General features: G+C 50.4%; 2 protein-coding genes across 6 annotated transcripts in view; one reads left to right on the forward strand and one right to left on the reverse strand.

The window, feature by feature from the left end:
* The first annotated feature begins 362 nt into the window (after positions 1-362).
* Positions 363-23,893, forward strand: part of ASTN2 (astrotactin 2) — a 227,695-nt gene continuing 204,164 nt past the window's right edge. The window contains exon 1 of one of the 2 annotated variants that reach the window (XM_055301660.1): positions 363-385. The gene's annotated coding sequence lies outside the window, so the exon portion shown is untranslated. Of the gene's footprint in view, positions 386-21,773; positions 21,907-23,893 lie in introns of those variants that run through there. The other variant, XM_055301661.1, reaches the window with a different exon arrangement.
* On the reverse strand, positions 11,229-23,704 carry TRIM32 (tripartite motif containing 32). Of its 4 annotated transcripts, none has more exons than XM_055301657.1 (2): positions 23,294-23,704; positions 11,229-14,323 (listed from the first exon to the last, which is right to left on the reverse strand). In XM_055301657.1, exon 2 carries the CDS (start codon positions 14,245-14,247, stop codon positions 12,280-12,282), a length of 1,968 nt encoding a protein of 655 aa, XP_055157632.1. In that variant the 5' UTR covers positions 14,248-14,323; positions 23,294-23,704; the 3' UTR covers positions 11,229-12,279. The 4 variants fall into 4 exon arrangements, with proteins under 4 accessions (XP_055157632.1, XP_055157630.1, XP_055157633.1 ...); XM_055301655.1 differs by having other exon boundaries at positions 11,229-14,326; XM_055301658.1 differs by lacking the exon at positions 23,294-23,704 and adding an exon at positions 23,068-23,240.

Below are 23,893 nucleotides of genomic sequence, written 5' to 3' on the forward strand. Positions count from 1 at the left end.
TGGACGCTCACTGGTCTGCAGCCCGCCAGAGGAGAGAACGAACTTCTTTCTCCCCAGAACCTTGCAGGAAGACGATACAGGATGTGGTTCATTAAACACAAATAGGCCCATGAGACTGCCATTTCCACCAGATGAAATTACCAAAAAAAAAGCATTTGTTCCCCGGTTTAGATTGAGTCCATCTGGAACGGAACACCCTAGTCATTTTCCTATTGGTGCACACCAAGAATAATAACCCCTCGCCGTGCTCTGTGCGCAGCCGCTCGCCAACCGCTTTCACGTATGTGCATTTTTTTTTTCATCCAATTTACTCCTCGCACAACAAGCCTGGGAGGGAGGCTCTGGTATCTGCATTTCATGCTTGAGGAGACTGAGGCGCGCGAGGGTAAGATGGCCCGCGGGGGTTCACACCGGGGAGCTTGGCACAGTGGGTGGGGATTTGAACCCGGGCTGCTTTCATCACGGGGACCATGTGTGTCCGTACGGCGGCGGCTTCAGAGAACTCTCTAGATGCTGGCGTGGCGTCCGACCCAAGGGGACCGTCTGCACTCCTGTTCCGTTGCCCCATCCACTGCTGGAAGACCTGTGGGAGGCAGAGGCTCTGCGTGCAGGCCCGCGGGGGCGGGGTGGGCAGGGGAGGAGGTACTCCATGCACACCCCCCCACCCCCGTTTAGCGGCAGCATTGCAAGGCAAGGCCCAGCCCGGGCTCGTCCCAGCTGGAAGTCACCGTGGCCATCCCAGAGCCGGGGGAGCTTCTCTCTGAGGGCCGGCCGTGGTTGCAAGGCGGCGGGGAGCTGCTGCCTGGAGTGCCACGGGTCCGGACCGGGCGTGGTGGCAGGAAGGCAGTGATGGCTCAGCACCACCAGCCGAGGGCAGGGGAAGAGGCGGTGGCGACTCTTGAGTAAGGGTGTTTCCTATTCTCGGCCCACCTGGCTTCCCGTTCAACAGATGGGCAAGTTGAGGTCAACTCCCGCAGTCAGAACCTGCCGTTGCGGAGGGGGACACTTAATAACCAGGTAGCAATGGGGCTTGGTTGTTTGGTTGGTTTTTGGTCTTCGCCCTCCTGGAAACTCAGAGCAAAATCAACTCTGATTTTGCTCCCCAGTGGCCAAGGCCCCCCACATCCTCCAAGGGGGCCGAGTTCCTGGAGGATAGACCGCACGTTTTCTTCGTTCAGGGTCCGTGCACACACGAGCTCCTCGTTACCTGAGGCGTTGGAGACTGCCCCTCTTGTCCTTCCGCTTAGGGAAGCAAGGAGAGGTTGCTACTGTTGTACACCAGGTCCCCGGATTCTGTTCGGACAGGGGCCTGCTGGGCCGCTCGACCCCTCTCACAGTCGGATGCCAGGCAAGCGCCACAGGGGCCGAGGGCGCAGGGCTGTCAGGTGGGACCTTCTGACTCAGCAGGCTCGCACGGAGGATGTGGAACGTGCCTGGAGATGAACGTGGGGCTTTTGTCCTCTCTTTGCCTTCGACGCCTTAGTGAGGACAGGGGGGCCTGCAGGGAACACAGGTGCACCGAGGGATGCTTGTGCCTTCCCCAGGTGGTCATCGGCAGGTGGCGCGGCCTCCCTCCAGATTCCACATCACCAGGGTGCGTCCCTTGCCGCTGTGTCTCCTGTCCTTCCTTCGTCCCTTTTTGCCCCTCTCCCCACGGCTGTGTCCAGCCCCTGCTATGCGTCAGGCTCTGTGTCAGGTGCTGAGGCTGGCACGGTGAGCAAGACCCCTTCCTGCTCTCGGGAGGCTCACAATCGAATGGCACAGGTTAACCGGTGAGCAGACAACTAACAAAGTTTTTGATGGATGATGCTGTGGTGGGGAAGCTTGCGCGTGTGCATGTGCGCGCGTGTAGGGTCGGGAGTGGAGAAACCGAGGCCAGGAGACTGGTCCTAACTGCATAGGGCAGCCGGGAACTTCCCTGGAGCAGAGGACAGCTCAGCAGAGCCCTGGGGGGTCTGGGCATTATCACCCCGGTGGTAGGGGTGGGTTGCAGGGGTTGCAGGGGGCGGGACACGAATCTGGGGATGTGGAGAAGCCTGCAGAGTGCTGAGCCCACTTAGACCAGCCGGGAGCAGTGAGCCTGGATGTCTTCAGGTGCTTTTGAGGGATGCCACTGGCCTTGTTTTTTTTTTTTTTTTTTTTTTTTTTTTAGATCTTTGAATGTGTCTGTGCCCCAGTCTTCTAAGTAGTCTGAGAAACTGCCATTGCCTCTGCCCCCAGCCGCGTACTCTCAGGAGAGGCTGAGTCTTCTGGGGCCTGCAGTGAAGTCAGACCCCGGGGCCCATTTCAGAAGTACCTGGGGAATAGTTGGAAAAGTACCTGAACCGTTCGGGTGGTCGTGAAGATGGGATGAGATCACGGGGTTAGTTGGCTCCTGGTAGGAGCTCAACGCCAATCAGTGGTCGTTGCCCACTCCTCCCCAGAGGAGCACCTTTCAACAAACACCAACGTCCGTGTCAGGTGTGTGTGGTCCTCTGACCCAGGTGCCACGTGTGTGACGTAGGACAAGGCACCTTGATTTCTCAGAGTCTCAGCTGAGCCTTAAGGTGGCTGCAGTGCCGCTTGCTCCGCAGTATTGTTAGAATGAACTGGAACAATGCCTGTGAAGTGATTATCACGGCACCTGGCATGTAAGAAGTGGTCAGGAAATCGGGCTCTTATTATGATTATCATTTATTCTTGAGGGACACAATCGCGTGGGTGAGGATTATGGTGACCATCGGCTTTCTGCCGCGGGAGGCGTAATGGTGCAGCTCTTTCCAGTCCTGGGTGCGGGAGCCCGAGGGAACCCTGAAGCCACGGCTGCTTTCTCTCTTGCGTGATCTGCCAACCTGCGTTTGAGTCCTGGGGGTGGGAGTAGAAAGCAGAATTACGGGAAAGCGCAGCCTGGAGCCCTGGAGGGCGAGAAGAATGTGTAGTAGGGCTGTGTGTGCTGGCGAAGGGGGGAGCCGGCTGGGCCCCAAGGGCTGACTTGTGTGGGCCCTTGCTACGGGCCCTGAATCACGTGGTCTCGCCTTATTCTTTTTTATTTTTATTTTATTTTTTTCTCGCCTTATTCTTAATAAGAATCCCCCCTAACCCCTTGCCCCCATGAGGTCCGGGGTATTATGTCCATCTTCCAAATGAGAAAACTCACCTGGTAATAAACAGGCGGAGGCAGGGCTCCAACCCGGGACGGCGCGACTCCAAAGCCCCTGTGCCCTAACCCATCGTGTAAGGACAGACGCCACGTACTGAGAACCTCTTTGCCGGCAGGCACGCTGGGCACTTGGCATCTCATTTGATCCTCACGATGACCCTCTAAAAGGGGGGGGGCTTTCCACCTAGGAAGCTGAGAATCAGGAGGTGCCAAGGTGGGAGGGGGGATGTATATAACTGGGAGGCACAAGGTCGGTGGAAGTACTTGCTCTTCCCTTTCTTTTCTTGCTTGGGGCCCTCTCGCCGTTTATGCTTTGCTATTACTTAACCACAGAGGGTGCTCCAAGAAAAAAAAAAAAAAAAGACTGTTCTGTGTGAGAGGCATCTGAACCGGGCAGAAGGACTTGAAGTGTGAAAACAGGCAGGCAGGGCAGCGTGATGCCCGCCTCTGTGGTGTCATCAGGCAGCGGGTGCCAGGTCCTCTTTGCCTAACGCTGTGGTTCCGGGTGAGGGTGCGGGCTTTGAGCCGGGCCTTAGAGATCGACTTGACCATGGATCCATTGGGTAGGAGCTGGTCTTGGTTGTTTTTACCTGACACTTAAGCCCTAGACCCCAAGGGTTCCTCCTTGGGTGCCCAAGGAGATGGAAGGCTCCTTTTAAAGATCTTGGTCCAAGAAGCCCCTGAGGTCAGGAGCATCGGAATCGCTGAAATTTATGGCTGCAAAGATCCTTAATTCAATAAATCTATTACGATGGATGATGGAATGGGTGATGAGAAACTTGCTCAGAGGGAACTATAAATTAGTGACAGGGTTGGGACTCCAACCAGCTCCCTTTTCATTCTCTCTCTCCGTCCTCCTTCCAAGGTGTGCTGAGAGGCAACTCAAGAGGCCCTGGGTCTGAAGGGATCCCCTCTTGCTTGTGATGGCCTCATTGAGACGTATCTTTTGTGAGCCTTCTCTTCCAGGGGTGGTTTTGCACAAAGAGAGCATTTAGGGTTTTCCATGGGAAACGCAACTTGTCATGATTTTGTTGTTGAGAAGGTTTCTTTAAGGAAAACGGAAGCTGGGGTAACCACTCCTCCCACGTTTCAACCACATCCCATTTTCTGTCCCAATGGGCTGGGCTTACTGTCGGCGGCGATTCAGGGAGGCAGCTGGTGGGAGGGGCGCAAGGTGGCACCGCAGCTGGTGCTAAATGGGACACCAAGTGTTCATTTATATCAAGAGATGAGCGAGGCTGACCGCCCCCCCCGCCCCGCCCCCAGGCCCTGGTTTTGTCCAGCAATGGTTTTTAGTGCCTACTCGATGGGAATGCAGCGGTAAATTAAATGTGGCTCTGCCTTCACGGACCTCGGTGTAGACGTGGAGGGTAACAAGGAAATCACAACGCAGCGTGTAAACGCCGGGAGGAGGAAGCGCAAAGTGCGGTTTGGACGCCCGACTCCCAACTGCGTGGTGGGTCAGGAAAGGGGCATCCTAGAAAACCTGCAGGAGGCAAGAGAGAGCAACAGAAGTGGTTCAGGAGAAGGAAAGTATCACGGGACAAGAAAAGCAGGTATAAATAAATAAATAAATAAATAAATAAATAAATAGGCCCTGAGATACGAGGGGAGAAAACACCTGTATGGAGCAGATTGCTAGGAAACAGTGTTGAGATAACCGTAGGAAGATAGAAGGGCAGGAGCCGAATCCCACTGGGTGTGTGGACCACGTTCAGAAATGTGTCCTTTTACCGGGAGCAATTTAAGGTCGTTTAAAGATTTTATGCAGTATTATTTGCCTCTTACAGTTTGATTCCGGTTGAATCTGATAGGGTTTGGCTTGGGATTGAAGGAATGTTAGATTGAGTCGGGAAGATCAGTTAGGAAGTGGTAGACGTGTTTCAGGAGAAAAATAATAGCGGCTTGCCGTTTAGTAACCATGCAGCTGGAGATTTAAAAAAAAAAAGTAAATAAGTAAATGGGTGAGAAACGGTGACACTGATGTGTTTCTCAAAGTAGAACAAAAGAACAGCGGGTGTTGGAGTGCTGAGCTCAGGTTGAAATATGTTGCGTCTGGGGTTTCTCAGGGACATCTTCATCGGACACAGCAGCCCACGGCTGACAAGCTAGTTGGCAGGATGAGGTGGGCAGCTGGGCATAGACCAGTCTGGTGATCCAAAAAAAAAAAGAAAAAAAAAAAGGTAAGACCTGAAAATGCAGGTTTGGGACCTCGTTGCAGAGGTGATCATCACAGGAGACGAAGCTTTGGGTGAAAAAATCACAGTTCCCCTTTTGCAACTTGTTTCCTCAGGGAGCAACTCATCCTATTGTTTAGTATTTATTTGGGCCTTTTATTTGGAAAGCCTTTCTTTCATTCAGAGAGGCCGTCGTCACGTCTCATGTCTGGCCAGCTTTAACTTCTGTAAAACCTTACGGGACACCGAGGATCAGTCCTAGTGCAGAGTAGGCTGGAGCTCACATCTCCCGTTTGGTTGAGGAGGGCAACAGGCCTACGCAGCCAACGTCGTGGAGCAGAAGGGAAGGATACGCACTTAAAGGGGTTGGGCTTCATCATGTGCACCTTTCATTTGGCTAAGAGCTTTGTGTGTGTGTGTGTGTGTTAAAGATTTTATTTATTTATTCATGAGAGACACAGAGAGAGGCAGAGACACAGGCAGAGGGAGAAGCAGGCTCCATGCAGGGATCTGGATGCAGGATCGATCCCAGGACCCCAGGGTCACACCCTGAGCCAAAGGCAGATGCTCAACCGTTGAGCCCCCCAGGCGCCCTGGCTAAGAGTGAATCAGCCTCTATGGGAAGTCCAGCGTATAGTGCCCAGGAGTGTACACATCACACGTTTCCTCCCATCCGTGCACCTTCCATTCTCCTATATCCGGCCCCTGCATCATGATCAGGTGAGACTGGCATCCCTGCCCCCTTCCCACCCTTTGAGCCATGATATTTCCAATTTATTTCTAACACTTGTGCAGAATCATTAGATTTTTTGTTGTTGTTGTTGTTGTTGTTAAACAAGTTTCAGATTCTTGGGCCTGAGTTTTTATTCTTAAGTTTAAATACGAAGTGTCATTTCCCGAAAATGGGTCTTATCTGTGTGGTTGCTCATAAATTACATTCAGAAAAATGTGTCATATGGTGAAGTTGTCTTAATGTTGATCTCTACATCTCGGTCGTCACTCGAAAGTAGTGGGATGGACTGCAGCCTGGTATGTGTGGTTCAGAGGGTGGAACTGATGCTGCCGCACACACACCCCGATATAAAAGGACCTAAGACTCACGTGATGAAGCTTTCTCCTCCCAGGCAGATCTGAAGTGGCTCGAGAAAACAGGGAAAGGAGACAGGCTTGGCTTGTATGGGATGGGTAGGGGGTGGAGTAGGGTGGCCGTGGTCCCAACTTCCCTCTGGCACCAAAGGTAGGAGTACCTAGGTTTGCCGAGTGAGGCCTTGAATGCTGTCAGGCTTCAAGCGTCAGATGTGGAAGTCAGAATCTTTATTACAGTTCACTCTGGATGTTTGACGTCGTTGAACGCGCACTTGCGTAAGCAAACCATCATGGCGCTCTATGAGCGCTGCAGTCTGATGGTGGTAGAGGAAATGAAAATTCTACTAAATGCCTTGTATCGAGAACCCAACATTGTCTATTTTGTGTAGTGAAATGAGGGCTTCGGCCACGATCCGTAATGTCTGGAATTCTGCGGGCGATAAGGAGGGTTTTGGTGAGGCCTTTTGTCATGGATTTAGTATGTGTAAAGACAGGTGCGATCCTGATTTAGGTTTTCGGTTATCTGTGACACAAGAAATTCCCAGAGATCTGCAACCTTGGAGAGAGACTTGTTGCTGTTGGCTGGGCCAGATGAGCACATCATTGGCAATGGCCCAAGAGTCTATAAACATGTGGAGATAGAGCTGCAAAGAGAACTGCATCAAGTTTGGCCGGTTGTGCGGACTCTTGGGTCCTGTCCCATGATCAGGAACATCCCAGTTAAGGGCTGAAAAGTAGCAGCCTTCCAGCAAACTCCATCACATATGGTGGTGGTGACACCACTTATAAAGTATATAAGCTGTCTGCTGTTCACTTGGTGTATCCCAGGGGACTCCTCAGATAGCCAAGGGGTCTGGGAAAGGGGGTGACAAGGCACCTGGCAAAGGACCGAGGATGGAGGGGGCACCCTGTCCTGCAGGTGAGGTATGCCGAGGCCTAGGTTTGGCTCTAGGCTATAGCAAGGGCGCCTCAGTAGCTGTGCTAAACTTTCAAGGTGCTGCTTCCATGACTCAAGGTATAACGGGTGGGCTAGGGATGGAGGGCCTCGGGCTCAGGTCTGTGACAAGCAGCCTTTGTTTCTAGGAGAGCCCACGTGGCAGCCAGCGGTTGCATTCTAATGTGTTAATTTTTGTAGTTATTTGAGTTAATGGACATTGACCTGGAGGAAAAATCCTTTTATGCTAGCCATCTATAGGAAGACCTAAACACACAAATTTCTGTTTTAAAACAAATACACATACACATACATAAAATTTGTGCGTGCGCATGTGTGTATGAGTATATATATATATATAATATATAAGATTTTATATATATATATGAAATCTCGACTCCATTTAACCTCTCAGAGTGTCGGGATGACATCCTGACTACTTTAATCAAAAAACAACCCTTTAGGCTTTATGTGCAGCTTTCCTTGGCGGAGACATACTGTGAGTTTTGCCTCTGCCCCTCCGGCCATCCCAGTCTCCCTCCAATAGGTTTTTAATTAAGAAGCCGAGCAGTGCCACTGCTTCACCGACACAGGTCTGCAATCTCCCCCGGTGTTAGCCTGAAAATGTTACATCAGTACACCGTGGGGGGGTGGGGTGGGGTCTTTGCCTCCTACCAGGGAAGCCAGGTTTTCTGAGCACCTCACACGTTCAGAATTAGGTGCCTCTACATACGCTACCCCATTTATAGCTTTCGAGTCTCACAACAGTGCTTTAAAACCTAAGCTGTCCTTGCCTTCCAGCAGATGAGGAAACGACAGTTGGACAGAATGACGCCAGCTAGTAAGTGACCCACGGGTACAAGAATCGGGGTGCGGTAAAGCAACTGGGCCAAACTGGAGCTGATTATTTACAAAGTGCAGGTTCTTTCTACCACTTGAAACACAATTTTAGGAGGCATTAGGCAAAAACACGGAGGCAAAACTCAACTCAGTGTCTAGCTGGTTAAAAATTAACTGAAACCATAGCGCCAAAAGGGGCTTTACTGGTCATCTAGTCCAACCTCTCCCCAGGCAGGGAAACTGAGGCAGAGGTATGTGATCACCTGAAGCCACATAGGGAGGTCAGAGGCAGAGCCGTGATGCAGACCTAGACCAGATCCGGCGACTTTCCCACTAGAATCCGCTGCCCGCCCCAGAGCTGCCTCACCAACTTCAGACTCAGCCAGGGTAGCATGAATATTAATGGTATTGACAGGATACAGCCATAGGTCTGCAGTGTAAGTGTGTATTTTGCTAAAGAGCCTCCTACCTCACCATTGCCCTGCTTGTAAAATTCATCCAGGCAGCTGCTGTAATTTGTTTTGAGATCCCTTGAGGGGCTGTACGTCCTGAGTACAAATCAACAGCCTAGTCAGGTGCAAGACAGAGCCCTGAGTTTCATACAAGTCTCTGCCTTCCGCTTCCCTCCTACGGAGCTGGGTAACACTTCACTTTTAAGAGGCCATTAATTAGTACTAGATTAAAAGTACAGCTACTTAAGCATTACTTGCCTTACCCACAGGGGCACTGCAGGACTCCAGCCAAGTTTATCCTACTGACTTGAATAATGGAGTATCCCTCTGCGGACTGTCTCCGGCTGCAGTGTACGTTGGGATTGGCCCTTACCATCACTCAGGCAGCGCCTATCCCTGGCCTTTGAGGAAGTCTAGGGCTATGGAACACTAGATTTCAAGTATCTTAGGAAAGACGGCAATGATTTCTGAAGAAGTAGGCTCGTTAACATCGTTTATCACATTACTTTTCCTTCCCTTCTGAACACTTGGCATAGTGCCTGGCCCACAGTAGGTACTCAGCAAGTACTGAATGGAGGATTGCTCTGAAACCCTAAATTCTATATACTCAGACTGATAAAGGGAAGCCGGGACTTAACCAACCTATAAGCCGTTTGCTTGCCTTTAGGTTCTCATGTACCTTATTAAAGGGCTTCCTACGAATACCTTTTTATCCAATGTAAGGGGTTGTGTTAAGAAAACTAAGGTTACTGGAGGCCCATCGTCATTAGCAAGTCAAGTAAATAACAGCCAATTAGATGCCTGAGGATATATATACACACACACACACTATGTTAGGCACCACGCGACGTGCTCACAGTATTTTATACAATTAAAGAGACATGAAATTGGGAGAGTGATAATAAAAAGGAACAGGTGATGCAGGGAGAGGACGCGCCGGAGAAAAGTTTTGGCTGACGAATAGGAACCTGTAAAATAGGAAAGAGGTGAAGTATCGTTTGGAGGGGTTGGACTACCTCACACCACTCGTTTTAACCACGCGAGGAAAGAAGGTTGTAATACTTACCACTTACTGAGTATGCCAAGGATTTTTCACATCATTTATCTCACATCTTAACACCCTTCCTTCGGAAAATCATTTTCATCATTTCCCCAAAAGGGGAAAGGTGAAGTGCCTGGCCCAGGCCTGCGTGAAGACCAGCAGGGCTGTAGTTCAATGGTTTCCAGAAAGTGCCCCGTAGATTCACAGGAGTTTTGCAGGGTGGGGGGTGGGGGTGGGAGGGGTGCGCAGGTTAGGTGAGGGGATAAAGCCTGTTCTGCAGGGCCCACAAACCTGCTTCAACCAGAGCAGCTGCTCTTTGATCTACTTTACATAACAGACTCCCACGTTAAGACTGTTCCTAGAATCAGGGAACCACTGCTTAAAAACAAGAAACCACAAACAAAAACTGCTATCATTGAGGAAACTAGCTTCCTAGGGTTGTGCTATGTACGTAACGTAGTCGACAGGGTAGATCACTGAAAATTGCACTAAGCACAGCCTCTAAAATATTCACATCGAGGAAACAAAAACAGATTACACTTATGTCCACTCTGGGCCAGCAGACAGCTGCTTGGTGAGGACCAAGGCAGGAGTGTTGGTCGGCGATGGGTGGCCCTAAAGGCCAAATACCAATAGTGAGCAGTTGCCCTGCCTTCCAAAAGCACTGGCAGCTGGGGGTTTCTGGCCCACGGACGTCAAGCCAGTCCACAGTATACACGTCTGTGCTGCCAACCGTGTGCCAAAGGCCTCGACCAATGTTACTACCTTAGCAAGCCCCCCTCACTGAGAGCAAAGACAGATCTCCTCCTGCCAGGTGCTATCCGATAAAGTGGCTCTAATAACTAGTGGAGTTATTTGTGATGCACTTTTAATTGGATCAATTTCCTCTCAATTATACAATCTTTGGAAATTGGGAGGCAATTTCATAATCAGAACATGGGGCTTTCTCCAGGTGTAACGTGCAAGACAAACTAGCTTGACATCGCACCAATTATTTCCTTTCCTATTCTTTGGCAGCTATTACAACAGAAGCCGAAAAAAACAATTGCTACCACCAAAAAAACAAAACAATTTTGAGTAGCCCAGCTTAGCAAATCTGGTTTCTTTAAAAAGCACGGTGATGGCTCTTTGGCTTGCCATCAGCCCTGCATCTACAGAGCAAAACTCTATTGCTCAGTAAAAACCGAGCCTGAGGATCCTTGTCACAAATTCCCTCACCCGCTTCTGGTCTTTTTTTTTTTTTTTTTAAAAAGGACAAGGCTTCTTCCTTTTTTGAACTCTAATTACAAAGATATAAAATGGCAGAGGCTCTATTCCTAACAGGATGTTGGTGACTCTGTAGACCTTGCGGGGGTGATTCTGTACACGTGTGTGTCGGAGTAAACTTTGGAATTCTTTATCTAATGGTGCCTTAGGCTGAATTTTGATTGGGGGTAGGTCCTTAATGGTCTCAAAGAATGCAGTGTCAGATACGGAGGCGAAACAGCCTGGTACAACTTATCCCTCTCATCTCCCAAATCCCATATTTAATTAGAAGACGTGAACACCAGCGAAGAAGAAACAGTTATCAATTATTTAATTCTTGATGGAGGAATGGAAATAAATCTCAAAACCAAGTATTAGGCAGTCACTTGAGGAAAATACAGAATAAAGACCGAACAGTTCTAATGAAAATGAGATGTGTCCACCTCCCCACTTGGTGGACCCTGGCCTGTGTTGTGCAGTTCTGCAGACAACTCTTGGCAGAGGCCAGTGGAGAGAGGTAATATGAAAAACGATGAGCTCTAGAAACTATCCAAGAGTATTAACTGACTAGGTTATAGCATTTGTTTTCATTTATTCGCATCGTTCTGTGCTTTGAAATAATTCCAATCTATACGCTGCTGGAAAAGGCAAGCACTTTCCAGGCTAAAGTCTTCAACACCAACCAACTAGGGTCAATCCATTCTTTGTCACATCTGCAATTAGAGACCGATCCAAGATGGCACAAAACCCCCAGAACCAAGAGGGACTGCTTCCCAAAAGGACTGCAGGTCTCCCTTGATGGCACTGAATGAATGAGCTTCCACTCTGATAAAGGTGACGAGAGACCGGAGACATCATGCCACAGGGATATGATGTCTAAAATGAAAGGCGGAGCAGATCCCACTGGAGCTTGCGCACTAAATGCGGCAGAATCGAAGAGAAAGTGTCACGTACGAAGTGCATTATAGTAAGAGGGAAATACGGGACCAGGGTTAGCCAAGCCAAAAGAGGGAAATCAACAAGGATTCAGTACAAGGGCAAATTCCAAACACGGGGGCAAAAGGCTCTCTACTGAAGCCTCAGAAGTGCCTAAGTTCTAATCAAACTTCAGCTAACCCCATATCAGATGTCCTGTTTGGGGCAATACATCTGTTCAAACTCTAAATTTAGGAGGAAAGTAATGCAAAACAACAGCAACAAAAAAAAAAAAAAACCCACCCACTAAAAGACAGCTTCTAAAATTCTAGGACTAGCCAGCGGGAATAAAGACACAGGCCCAGTGCACTCTACAATATCACTAATAACTGAGGGATAAGGGGAAGGAGGCTGGCTGGGAAGCAGAAGAAATTGTTCTCTCTTATCCCCTAAGGGGTAGAGTATCTTCTCAGATGGTAGCTGTAAATCTTGATGCAGTGATCCCAACAGTCCAAGACCAGGAGCTGCCCTTTAGGAGTGAGGGCGATGCCCACCGGACACGTGAGCCCCTCTCGAATGAGGACGCTATAGCCCCCACCCTTGGGGAAGTGGAGAATTTCCTTTCGACTACTGTCAGCCACGATGAGGTCACCACGAGCATCCACACACATGCCGGCGATGCAGCGGAAATCCTCATTCTCTGAGAAGAAGTGGCTGATCTGGCGACCCAGCTGGCCATCGGGGCCCACGGAGCCGATGGAGAAGCCGCCCTCCAGGTGGTGCTCATTCTGCCGATTCTCCAGATTGAGGCCCAAGCCCTGGGTGAAGTAGACGGTGCCCTCCGCGTCACAGGTGACAAACTTGGGCCGCACGGCGCTACAGAGGCAGCTGTATTTGACCACCCCTGCTCCTCGGTCAACGGTGAAGCACCAGAGCTTTCCGCCCTCCACGTCAGTTACCACAAACTGGCCGGACGGAAGGGCCGTGATGCCCCAGGGTTTGCTCAGCTGGCTCCTGTGACAGGCCACGCAGTGGCCATCCAGGGTATACACCTTGAGGGAGTTGTCATAGCTGTCGGTTACGCCGATCAGTCCTTGGCAGTTCATGGCCACTGAGAGAGGAGTGAGATTGGGCAGATCGGCGCCAAGGAAGCTCAGCACGAAGCTGTCGATGCCACTAGGGCTGCGGCGGATCTCCTTCAAAAAGCCTTTCCGAGTAAAGACTTGTATACGGTAGTTGCCCCGGTCAGCAACCAGCACCTCGCCTTGACTGGTCACGTAGAGACTGACCGGAAGGTTGAACATGCCTGGAGTGCTGCCCTTGGCCCCCATCTTCTTGAGGAAGAGGCACTGCTGCATATTGGCTGCTGTCTCGGCACCCCGCTGCTTAGCAGGTGAGGCCCGGGGGCTGGCAGCCACTTCCTCGGGGCTCATGTCCATCTCTCTGAACGTAACGGAGGTAGAAGCAGCAGAGGCTGCAGCCTCCATGGCCCAGGAATCTTCCATGTTGACTGTCCGGGGCTTTTTAACAGCCTGCCCGATTTGGAGGGGGCCGACATGGCCCACCTTAAGCAGCTCCACATCCTGTAGGGTGAGCTCCCGGGGCAGGCTGGCCGTGAGCTCTGGCTCCTCCTCATCCGCTGTCTCCTCCAGTAGTGCTACATCGGCCTGCTTGATCTTGGCCAGGAAGTAGTCACAGCGAGACACCGCCTGCACCTCTGCAATGTTAAGCAGGTAACTCTGCTCCTCTACCACTTGGCTGTTGGACTTCTCAACCTCAGCCAAAGAGCCTGTGAAGAACTTGCGAGAGCGAGCCAGCTCTTCCTGGACCCTGCGCTCCTCGTGCCCATACTCCTGGAGAACCGCTTTATACCTTGCCTGAAGGTCCTTGGAGACCCCTTCCAAGGCCACCTTCCGCCGCTGCAGCTCCCCCATCAGCTCCCGCAGACGGGCCAGCTTCTCTCCGAAGTCCTGACGCCGCTCCTCAGCTGCCTCTTTGACAGGGAGTGTACAGTGGCTGGGGGGCTGGTGGTCCGCCTCCCGACAGGGCTCACACAGCACCACACCGCAGCTCCTGCAGAACTGCCTGGGCAGCCGCCGCCCACAGGACCGGCACATGAGCAGCCCCACAGCCTCACTCAGCCCAGCGGTGTCAATGATCTTCAGCACCGTCAGGTTGTCTGTCAGCTGGGTGAGGCTGGTGATGCGGGTAATCTTGCTGCAAAAGGGACAGCGGACACCATTGATGCTACTGGCCAGGAGCTTCTCCAGGCACTGGCGGCAGATGGTATGGCCACAGTGCAGGAGCTTGGGCCGCAACTGCTCCTCTGTGAAGGACTCCATGCAGATGGGGCATTCCAGCACTTCCCGGAGGGCGTCCAGGTTCAGGTGAGACGCTGCTGCTGCCGCGGTGGCCATTGCACTTCCCTTGAGGGGCCTGCTAACACAGCCCAGAACTGAATAGCTTGGTATTCATGCTCCAGAGGGTCAAATCCTGCTAACGAGAATAACAAGACATTATTCTACTGCCTGTATGAGCTAATTCACTCAAGAAACATTTAGAGAACAGTTATCACTCATTCAGCCACTGACTTACTTAACAAAAATTTATGGAAGTCTGCCCTGCTAGGTGATGGTGATACACAAGGAAGTAAAACAGACAAAGCATTACAGAGTGGGTAAGAAATCAGGGTCTGGATTCTCTGATGCTTAGCTGTGTGACCTTAAGGAAGTAACCGAACCCGCACAAAGCTCAGTTTCCCATCACACATCTATGAAGTTGAAGTAGCGATTGTTATCTACTTTAGATAGTTTTCAAAAGGGTTAAAGAGCATGATGAACGTGATGCACTTCATATAGCCCATGGTAAGCAGTATGGTTGAAAAATGCCAGTTTTTAGTGAGGTCTACAACTCAATTTATATTAGGAGAAAAGCGTAAGAAAATTACATACAGGAAAGGATGATACACAAAATTCCACAGGAGCATAGAGGATAGTGTAACAGTTCCTGGAGGGACTGGAGAGGGCTCCCCAGAAGCAGTGACACTTCTGATATATGTCTGGAAAGAAACAAGGCCTTGAGGGGTAAAGGTATTTTAAGCAAAGAGAACTATGTGAACAAAAGCACAGAGTCTCTTTTATTATGTTCTAGAGAGTTTACCGTGTCACCTTTGGGGTCCTCGGAAGCATACAGTAGGGAAACAGAAAATTATGGTTAGCTTTAGGTATTCGGTAACACATTAGATCAGGAAATGCATGTATTTTTTCATTTTCTATCCTCCCATCTACTCACTGGTCCACCCAACTAAGGCTGGGCGCCATGTACTGTACCACACTAAGTTATCAAGACACAAATCCTGCCTGACAGATGCTCAAACTTCAGTAAAGGAGACAAGACATGTAGGTAAATAATAGCCAAGGCATAAAACAGTATCATAAATAAGATACAAACTCAATTTGATGGAGGCTAAGAAACACTCTAATTTGAAGGGCAACAGCATTTTCTGGGGGTGCAGGATGGCACTGGATATGGTCCTGGATATGTGGAGACCGGGGGGGGGAAAGGAAGTAGCAGACAAGGACAGTCTTAACAAAGGTTAAGAAACCAAGGGAAAGAGCAAGAGCTTCAGGGTATTAGGAAGATAACAGAGAACATGGAGCCTCTATAGGTTCCCATCTGCAAAATGAAATAATAATACTGCCTCCACAAGGTCAGTGCAGAGATTTAAATGGGATAATATAGGTAGTGTGTAAACTTCTAAGTTTTGGCTCAGTACCGAAAGTCTTAGGTAAATTTTAGTTCTCTTTTCCCTCATTCTTAAGTTAACATTGTGGGAGAATTTAGGGAGATCAGAGTAACTGGTTTGATCACGAGATGATTATAAGAAATCCTCGGAGCCAAAATGCAACCTTTAGATTTCATTTTGATGGGCACAGGGAAGCAACACGTTTTGAAGCATAGAACTAATAGGATCAAGGCTTGAACGGAGTAGGTGAAAAGGCAGAGAAACTAGTTTGGAAAACAGCTGCAAAACTGCCTGGGGGAGGTGATGGGGAGCCTGAACCAGGGAGCAGGTGGTGGAAATGGAAAGATGCATTTGAGCCATATTACAGAATTATAATCACCAAGATGAGTAGATTAAAGTGGGGAAGTGGTGTAGCAAGACGTCTTAGCCAAAGACTCAAACCCAATGATTTAAAAACCAGTACTGCCTTATCAAGACAATTTATTTTTGGCCTGGAACACCCCCTACTTCACAAAGCACGAGCCATGAATGCTCCCACCCACCTTGATCCACATATGCTCATGAAACAGAACAGAGATCTCAGCGCTCTGCAGACTTCTGTCATTGTCATTTTATACCCCAAATTAGAATGAATAGGCCTCGCAAGGTGAGGCACAGGGATACATTGCAGCCCTTCTTCAGTGCAAATTCTACAGCTGTGTCCCTGCAGTCTCCTGATAATGCAGATGGTCAGCCATCAAGGAGAAAAGGAGGGCAAGTTAGCTTGGTTTAAGGATAATGCAGCAAGGTGAGAAAAGCTTTGCAAATGTCATCAACTCTTTTCTTCACGCTTACAGAAGAAGGGGAGTCTATGCAGAGATACAGATAATGGAACTTCCCCATATTTAGCTTTGCACGGCAATCTGACAAATATTCAATAGCAGACACACATAATTTATCCAAAGTCAATCCCACTTCTCTTCTACTGGAAGGGATACAGCGTACATCTAGTACCTTCCATGTGCCAGACACCACACTAGATGCTTCATGTACTTAATCTCATTTAATCCTCATAATGACCCTATAAAGTAGGTACTATTTTTATCATCTTATTTCAAGACGAGGAAACTAAGGCTCAGAAAAACTGGCTCAAGGTCACAAAGTTCAAACGTGGTGTAATCCTGCAGTACAAATACCTTTAACTTTAACTCAGAATTACTTCCAGGTTGGGTTTTGCCCGGGTGTCATGTAACGTTTGTTCACAACTGTTCTCTATAAATGAGAACTTTGAAAAATGCTGCCTTGTAACAATTTTCTCCACAAATAAGAAAGAACAATACTATTGTAAAGAGATTTAGCTCCAATGGAGTTGGTTGGCAACACTGACTTATTAGCTGGGCGACCCATTCTCCTGCACCGGCCTTGCAACCCGTTCTGACTCAAACCCATGTCTCAACAAAATAAAACACTATCATATATCAGGAACCTCTCTTAGAGGTTCTCATGTGAATATGTGAAACTCACTACTGAATTCTTAAATGCCATCGGTCTGGGCACAGTAGTATAGAAATACTGATAGAAACCTCAACTCAGAATCCATGCAAACTTTAGTTCTAAACCAATAGCTTCAGCTCCTTCTTCCATCATCTGGCACAACAGACTGAGGGCAACATTTGGTGTTTAGATCCAGAGCATGTTACCTTACAATGCAAGGGACATCTGTTCTTCCCAAAGCTGGCACTGCAGATCAGCCAATGAAACAAGTCTGCCAACTTGTAAAAATACTAGCAAATTCTTTCCCCAGCTTTCTGGAATATCATACCACCTCCTTCAGTTAAAAAGCTTCTTGCCTCCCTTTCTAAGCCATCCACTTTAAAAAATGAATTTACTATGCCCACATCCATATCCCAAATTATCTCAGCTATCTGCAGCTTCACTGGGCTCTCCGAGGCAGAAGAGAATGTCAAGGATTCCTACTCTAAAGCGGGCTTGCCTTGCCAGGAAAACATGAGTTCCCATCACGGAAGCATCAGGTATGAAGCCTCAGACTTGGAAAAGCCTGAGCTACGTCTCCCATGTCTATGACCTGCGAACGCTGCCTTCAGCAGGATCCTAGCCTGATACAGAGCTGTGTGACAGGCAGGTACATTCCCTCTCCTGGAGAAACATTCGTCTAGCCGACACTGTTAATACTGAGAATGATTCAGATGGGAAGCCAGTTCGAACTCAGTTCCCCTGAGAGGACTAGAGGAGTGACAGGAATTGTCTGATCCCAAGGCTCTTTGTTAGCTGCCCATTCTCTGTCATATAAAACCCAAAACCAATCAGAATGAACCAACATGTTACTTGTATCTTGTCTACCTTCATGATACCTTGAACGCGTTTCCTGTTGCACACTTTGTACTCTCAACTTCTGACCTCTCACCTCACTGCTCAGATCCTGCACATCCCCTACTACTATATTCCAGCTCTTCAGATAAGAATGTACCCCTTGAGCTGTGTTTGCTTCAGCTGGGCTAAGACTCAGGAAAATTCTATAGTCATACCCTAACCTGATCTAGCCCCAGACTTTCCCCAGTCCATGATTTAAATAACCAGGATAGCAGAGAAAACAAAAACAAAAAAAAAACAAAACCCATGAACCTTGAAATCACAACTGGGATCAAATCAGCACAGCCGTTTACAAATTGTGAGATAACAGGCAAGTTATTTAACCTCGCGTCTTACTTTACAAAAAGTAAGAAACTAGGGATAATGCATATCAAGTGCCTAGTCTGGTAAACGGCAGGTGTGGAACGAAAAACTGTTATTTATCATAATTTTAGTAACAATCAGCAACAGTATTAACAATAATAACAACTACTACTGGTTTTAACAAAACACTAGTTTTTAGCAAAACTAGTTTAACCAGTTTACAAACTACATTTTCCAAGGGATGAAAACCCCCTCCTGGCAGATAAAAGCACATAAAGATCAATAAAAGGACAGGCCAGCTTTGGAAGAACGTGATTGAGGACACTAGGTATCCGTGCTAGAAACTGATGGGCAAATGAATTCACAACCTCTCTTGTCCAGAAAATAAGCTCCTCCTAGCAGGGACTAAATATCGAATGCTAGAATTAGCAGAGAGCTCAAAGAATAAAATAGATGAGTAAACGGAGAGATCAAGAACTCATTAATCGTATGTCAGAACTAGGACTAAAAGACAGGCCCTGGGGGTGACCAGTATCCTATGGATGAAGAAAGCAGGCTCAGGGATCAGGCTTTTTGGATGTGTATCCTGGCTCTACTGCTTACTGTGGACACCTGGACAAGTTAACTAACCTCTCTAGTTCTCAGTTTATCTAAGAAAGAGGGCTTTAACAGAATCTTCCTCACCAGGTTACTGTAAAGGTTAAATGGGCTTATGTGTATAACACACTTAGTACAGCACCAAGGGAGGCATACAGTTAACTGTGCAGGATGTGACACTGCAGTGGAAGCCACCACCCAGCCCATGAGAAGAAAAGAGGCATTTTTCAAAAGGCATCCTGTACTCAAGATATCAGATCTGTAAATTCCAAAAATAAAATTTCTGAGCCTTCACTAGAGAGCTTTACCTGGTCTCAGAATCAAAAGATTAGCGATGACCAAAGGCCATACCTCCGTCAGCCTCTTGAGGGCTTAGGCCATCAGCATCACTGAAGAGCCCTCAGGATTAACTACATGAATCTTTACTGAGCACGCACTATGAATCGAGCCCCATACAAACCCTAGGGATATAATCTTGAACGAAACCAAACATGAATAGAGCTCTTTACCTAAAAAGTAGAAACCATGTAAAATAGTACTAGTACATTTTCTTTCACAAGGCATGAAGGCCCATCCTACCACTGACACACTCCTTGGGTTTGACAGGGGGTTTTGCAACCCTTTACCTTTCTGAACTGTGTTTGGTCCTCTTGGCATTTGAATGGAATGGTAATCCAGTGCCTGACAGAGTCTGTGAGGGCCCCACGTGACACTCACCTACTCTGTGTGGAAGAGGGTTTGGACTTGACTCAGGGCATTTAAGGTTACCTGTAAACAGCTCAGAAAAAGTCAACAAGTAGAAGCTTATAGGGAAACACAGACATGACCCCTGGAGCCGTATGGTCTGAGACATACAACCCAGAAGGAAATGTTTGTGGAAAAGGAAACCTTAGCTAAAATATGTCAAGGACAGGTTAAATCAATAATAGAGTTTGCTGGAAAGACACTTGTCTGTTCTCTGTCTTCTAAAACTGCAGGAGCTGGAAAGGTTCACTTGCATCTTCCACAAACATTTGCGTATTATCGGTGCTGCCAAAGCGACTCAGAGAATCTAGGGCAAGGGGAAAAGCCAACAGTCCTTTTTCAGAGGACCTTCAACTCATCTCCACCCACCCACCTCTCTTCCAGTTCTTTTATCTACATATAACACATGTTGACTTAATCATGAGCTTCTGATGAAAGGGGCAGGAAGCAGATCCCGGGAAAGGTACAAGAGGAGACGGGAATTTGGGAGAGACTGGTGGGGGCAGCTTAGGGGCACTGAAATTTGGCAAAGCAACCCTTAGTTCCTTTCTAGCAATGCCTTCCTCTTATAATTGCTACCTCTCATAAAACTATCACTTTTTGAATGTCAGGCAGCTTTTATTACAGTATCTCCTATTCTCATAATAACTATGTGAAATACGTGTTAATCCCTCTTTATGAATAAGGAAACCAAAGTTCAGAGAAAAGTAATCTAAGGTCTCAAAGCTAGTAGGTGGTAGACCTGAGATTCAAATCCAGGTGTGTCAACTCCCAGCCATAAAACCACACGGGCTCAAAAAGTGTGTTACTGTTCCCATAACTGAAGAGGCTACTATTAGCTCTAGGCAGTCTGGCTGAGGATGGTGGTAAAGGCTCCTAGGAATGATTTTTTAAATCGAATTGCTTGTTATGCCAAAAAGAAAAAAAAAAAAAAACAACAACAGAGGGAGGGTCAGAGGCAGCACGTCAGTGTGCAGGGACAGTGATCTACTTAAAGGGCTTCGTAAACCTAACTACCAAATTCTCCAGACATAGGTGTGTGGGCTGTAAGTGTTGGAAAAGCCTTTCTAATGAAACTCCTATAACAGTACCTTGGAGTCAAACTGGGCTCACAGCCCCACTTTGCCCCTTGCTGTGTAGCCTCAAGTAAAGCATTTAGCCTATTCGTTTTCTCATCTGCAAAATACGGAATAACATCTACACTGTTGGCAGGATCACTGGCAGGATTAACAGAGTCAATGAGCATAATAAGCAATAAATGATTGTTATTCTTATTTTTAATAGACTGAGGCTGATCAGAAGTATCTGTCCAAGGTCACCTGGTAAATTAGCTGCAGTTGGAGGGATTTTGGACTTCAAGCCTCTAATTCCCAGGGTGAATCCATCACCGTGACATAGTTTCCCTAAAGTGGTGTGTATGGATAGCCCAGCTAGGTCTCTTGCCTTCCGATGCGGTCCTACTATGTTTTGAACCGCCTTCAGCAATGCTGTGGCTAGTCCTGGAGCAGACAGGGCAAATGCTGTTCTGTCGCAGGGGAGAGAGGCCCAAGCGGTCCTTTGGAAGCAGGGGTTATCTTCCAGAGTAGGACTGCCTTCAGTTTTAGTCCCTGCTGAAAGCCAGGGCCTCTACACCTCACCCTTCAGTCTCCTGCACTTCATCCTAACCTCAGGCTCCTCCCCGTATCTGCTCACTGGTCCTGGTCTAAGAGCAAATCAAGAACAAAGTCCAGGGTTACTCCCTGCGTAATGAGAGAGTTCTGTCCCCTTTAGAGTTCAGCTTGATACTCAGCGATACTCGCTGGGCAATCCTTTCGTCAGAAGGGAATCGGCTGGGACAGTAAGACGGAGCAGACCCCAGCAAGAAGAAACGCAAAGAAACAGGGAATATCCAGGATTACGGAGAATCTGAATATGAGCCTAGCTCTGCATCCCTAAGCAAGGCAACCCTAACCACGTCACTTCCTAAGCCTCAGCTTCCTTACGTGTAAAACTAGACACAGTAGGGCCTGCTTAGGAGTGCTGTGATGGAAACGCGAGTCACGAAGGAGATATAAACATCAAAACTACTAAAACCTGAGTGCTCGCCGGGCGCCAGACACCAACCGCTCTGATTTACTTCGCCTGGGTCTTCACGATCATCTACGGCGCAGTCCCGCTCTTAACTCCATTTGACAGGTGAAGAGCCAGGGAACAGGGAGGCTAAGTAACTCATTCAAGATCGCACAGCCGCGAAGGGATAGAGGCAGGATCTGAATCCAGGATATCTGACTCCTCGGGAGGGTTCTGCAGCTCTGGCACTGTTGACAGCCTGGACCAGGTAATTCTTTGTTGTGGGGAGGGAGAGGGAAAGGGGGGGGTGTCCAATGCACCTTAGAATGTTTAGCAGTATTCTTGGTTTCCGCCTACGAGAGGCTGGTAGTCCCCTGTACTCCAACTGTGACAACGGGAAGAGGTCTCCTGACATTGCCAAGTGTCCCCTGGGGGGGACTCCTCCTAGAACTTGGAGCCAGGCTAAGTACTCAGCGTTCCCCTTCTCTGTGTCCTCCCCAGACCCCTCACTCACAGGGCCACAGCCTCCGGAATGTCAGGCTGTGATGGGCCCTACCTCGGATCGATTCAGTCACCTTACATAAGTGATCAAGAAAACAAGGCCTGCGATCTAGTTCCACCCATCCCTTGGAGGTCGCCTGTGGTCTGCTCTCACGGCTTGGAGGCACAGGCCAAGGGGTGCTGGGGCACATGACCTTGGGTGGTTTGCTGCTCCACGGCCTCCTCCACCTCCCGGACCTGACCGGACCCGCCGCCTGCTCCTCCCGGGCCTGCAGCATGCCCGGAGCTCTGCTAAACTTCATGCACTCCAACCCGGCGCATGCACCACCCCTAGGTCCTTGGGACGCCAGTGTTGCCTGTGCTTCCCGCGCAGACTCCTGGGGAAACTCGCTCTGCAGCCAGAGGTGCCCAGAGCCTCTCAGTCTGCAGCCCAGGGAGCGCCCTCCACCCTGGCCCTCGACCCTCCCGTAGAGGATCCGGCCTTCGGGGCTGGGTGCTGAGCCCTGTCCGACTCCGGGCTCCGGTGCCCCGAATCCCCCGGCGCAGACCCCGTAGGACGTGCCCGCCGCTCCGCAGCCTCCAGCCCCGCCTCTGCCCTCCCGCGACCGCAGCCAGGTCCCTCCAGGCTAACAGGGCGCTGCCTCCCCGGGCGCCCCGAGAACCCAGCCCTGATGTCCCCCGATCCCACCTGGAGACGCCCCCCCCCCGCCCCCCGCCCCCGGGGCAATCACAGAGCCCCAGGCCCCGCCCTCTGCGACCTCAGGTCGGGCCCCGGATTCCCTCGGGCCTCCTGGGGTGCAGCACCCCGGATCGCAGACCCCTCCTGTTTCCGAGGCTCTGCACCCCGATGTCCCCGGGGCCCTCCCAGCTCCCGTCCCGGCTCCCAGCTCCAGCCGCTGCACCGCCCTGTGCTCGGGGCCCACGTTACCTGGGGCCGCCCAGATGCTGCACCGCGGGGTCCGGGGCCGCATCCCCTCCGAGCTCCTCTGCCCCCGCGGCCCCACCCCCACCCCCCCACCCCCAGCCGGTCCTGCCCCTCCGATCCGGCCCCCAGACCCGGCGGGTCGGGCGTGTCCCGCCGCCGCACGCCAGCCCCCCCCCCCCGCCCCACCTCCGGCCGCGACCTCCCTCCCGCCCTCCCGCCCGCCCCTTACCTGATCGCCCGCGGCCCCGACGCGTCCACCGCCGCCAGCCCACCCGCCCGCCCGCCGCTCACTGCGCACGCGCCGCCGGGCGCCCCTTGGCGGCCGCTAATTCGCAGAGCCGCCTGTCCGTCAGCGCGCCCCCGCCCCGGGGCATGCTGGGACTTGTAGTCGCACGGGTCCGAGCCTCCGCGGCCCAGCGGCTGCCGCCCGGGTGGGGGGAACCTTGGGCCGCGGCTCGCAGCTCTGTGCCCCCATTGTGCGGACTGCGAAACTGAGGCGAGAGCAGCCTGCCCGGGCCCCCTCAGCGTGTGTGAAGCGCTGCGCTGGCCGCGGAGGTCCCAGTCCAGGAGGCGGCCTCCGCAGGGCCTCGGCCGCGGGCAGCACCCGGGGAGCGCAGGGGGGCCCGTGTGACCAGTGGCGGCAGGTGCGGGGGGGGGGGGCGGACAGAGCCCCCGGGGGGCGGCCGCAGAGCCTGGACTCGCCTCGAAAGGCCGTCTTCGGTTCCTGGGATGCACCGCAGCCTCCGTGCAAGGTGGTGGGATGGCCGCAGCGCTGGGTCAGCGCCGGGAGGCTACAGCGGAGGGGAAGACACGACGCGCTTTGCACCTG

The sequence above is a fragment of the Nyctereutes procyonoides genome, unplaced genomic scaffold (assembly GCF_905146905.1).
Source record: "Nyctereutes procyonoides isolate TBG_1078 unplaced genomic scaffold, NYPRO_anot_genome, whole genome shotgun sequence".
In the NCBI taxonomy this organism is placed as follows: domain Eukaryota; kingdom Metazoa; phylum Chordata; class Mammalia; order Carnivora; family Canidae; genus Nyctereutes; species Nyctereutes procyonoides.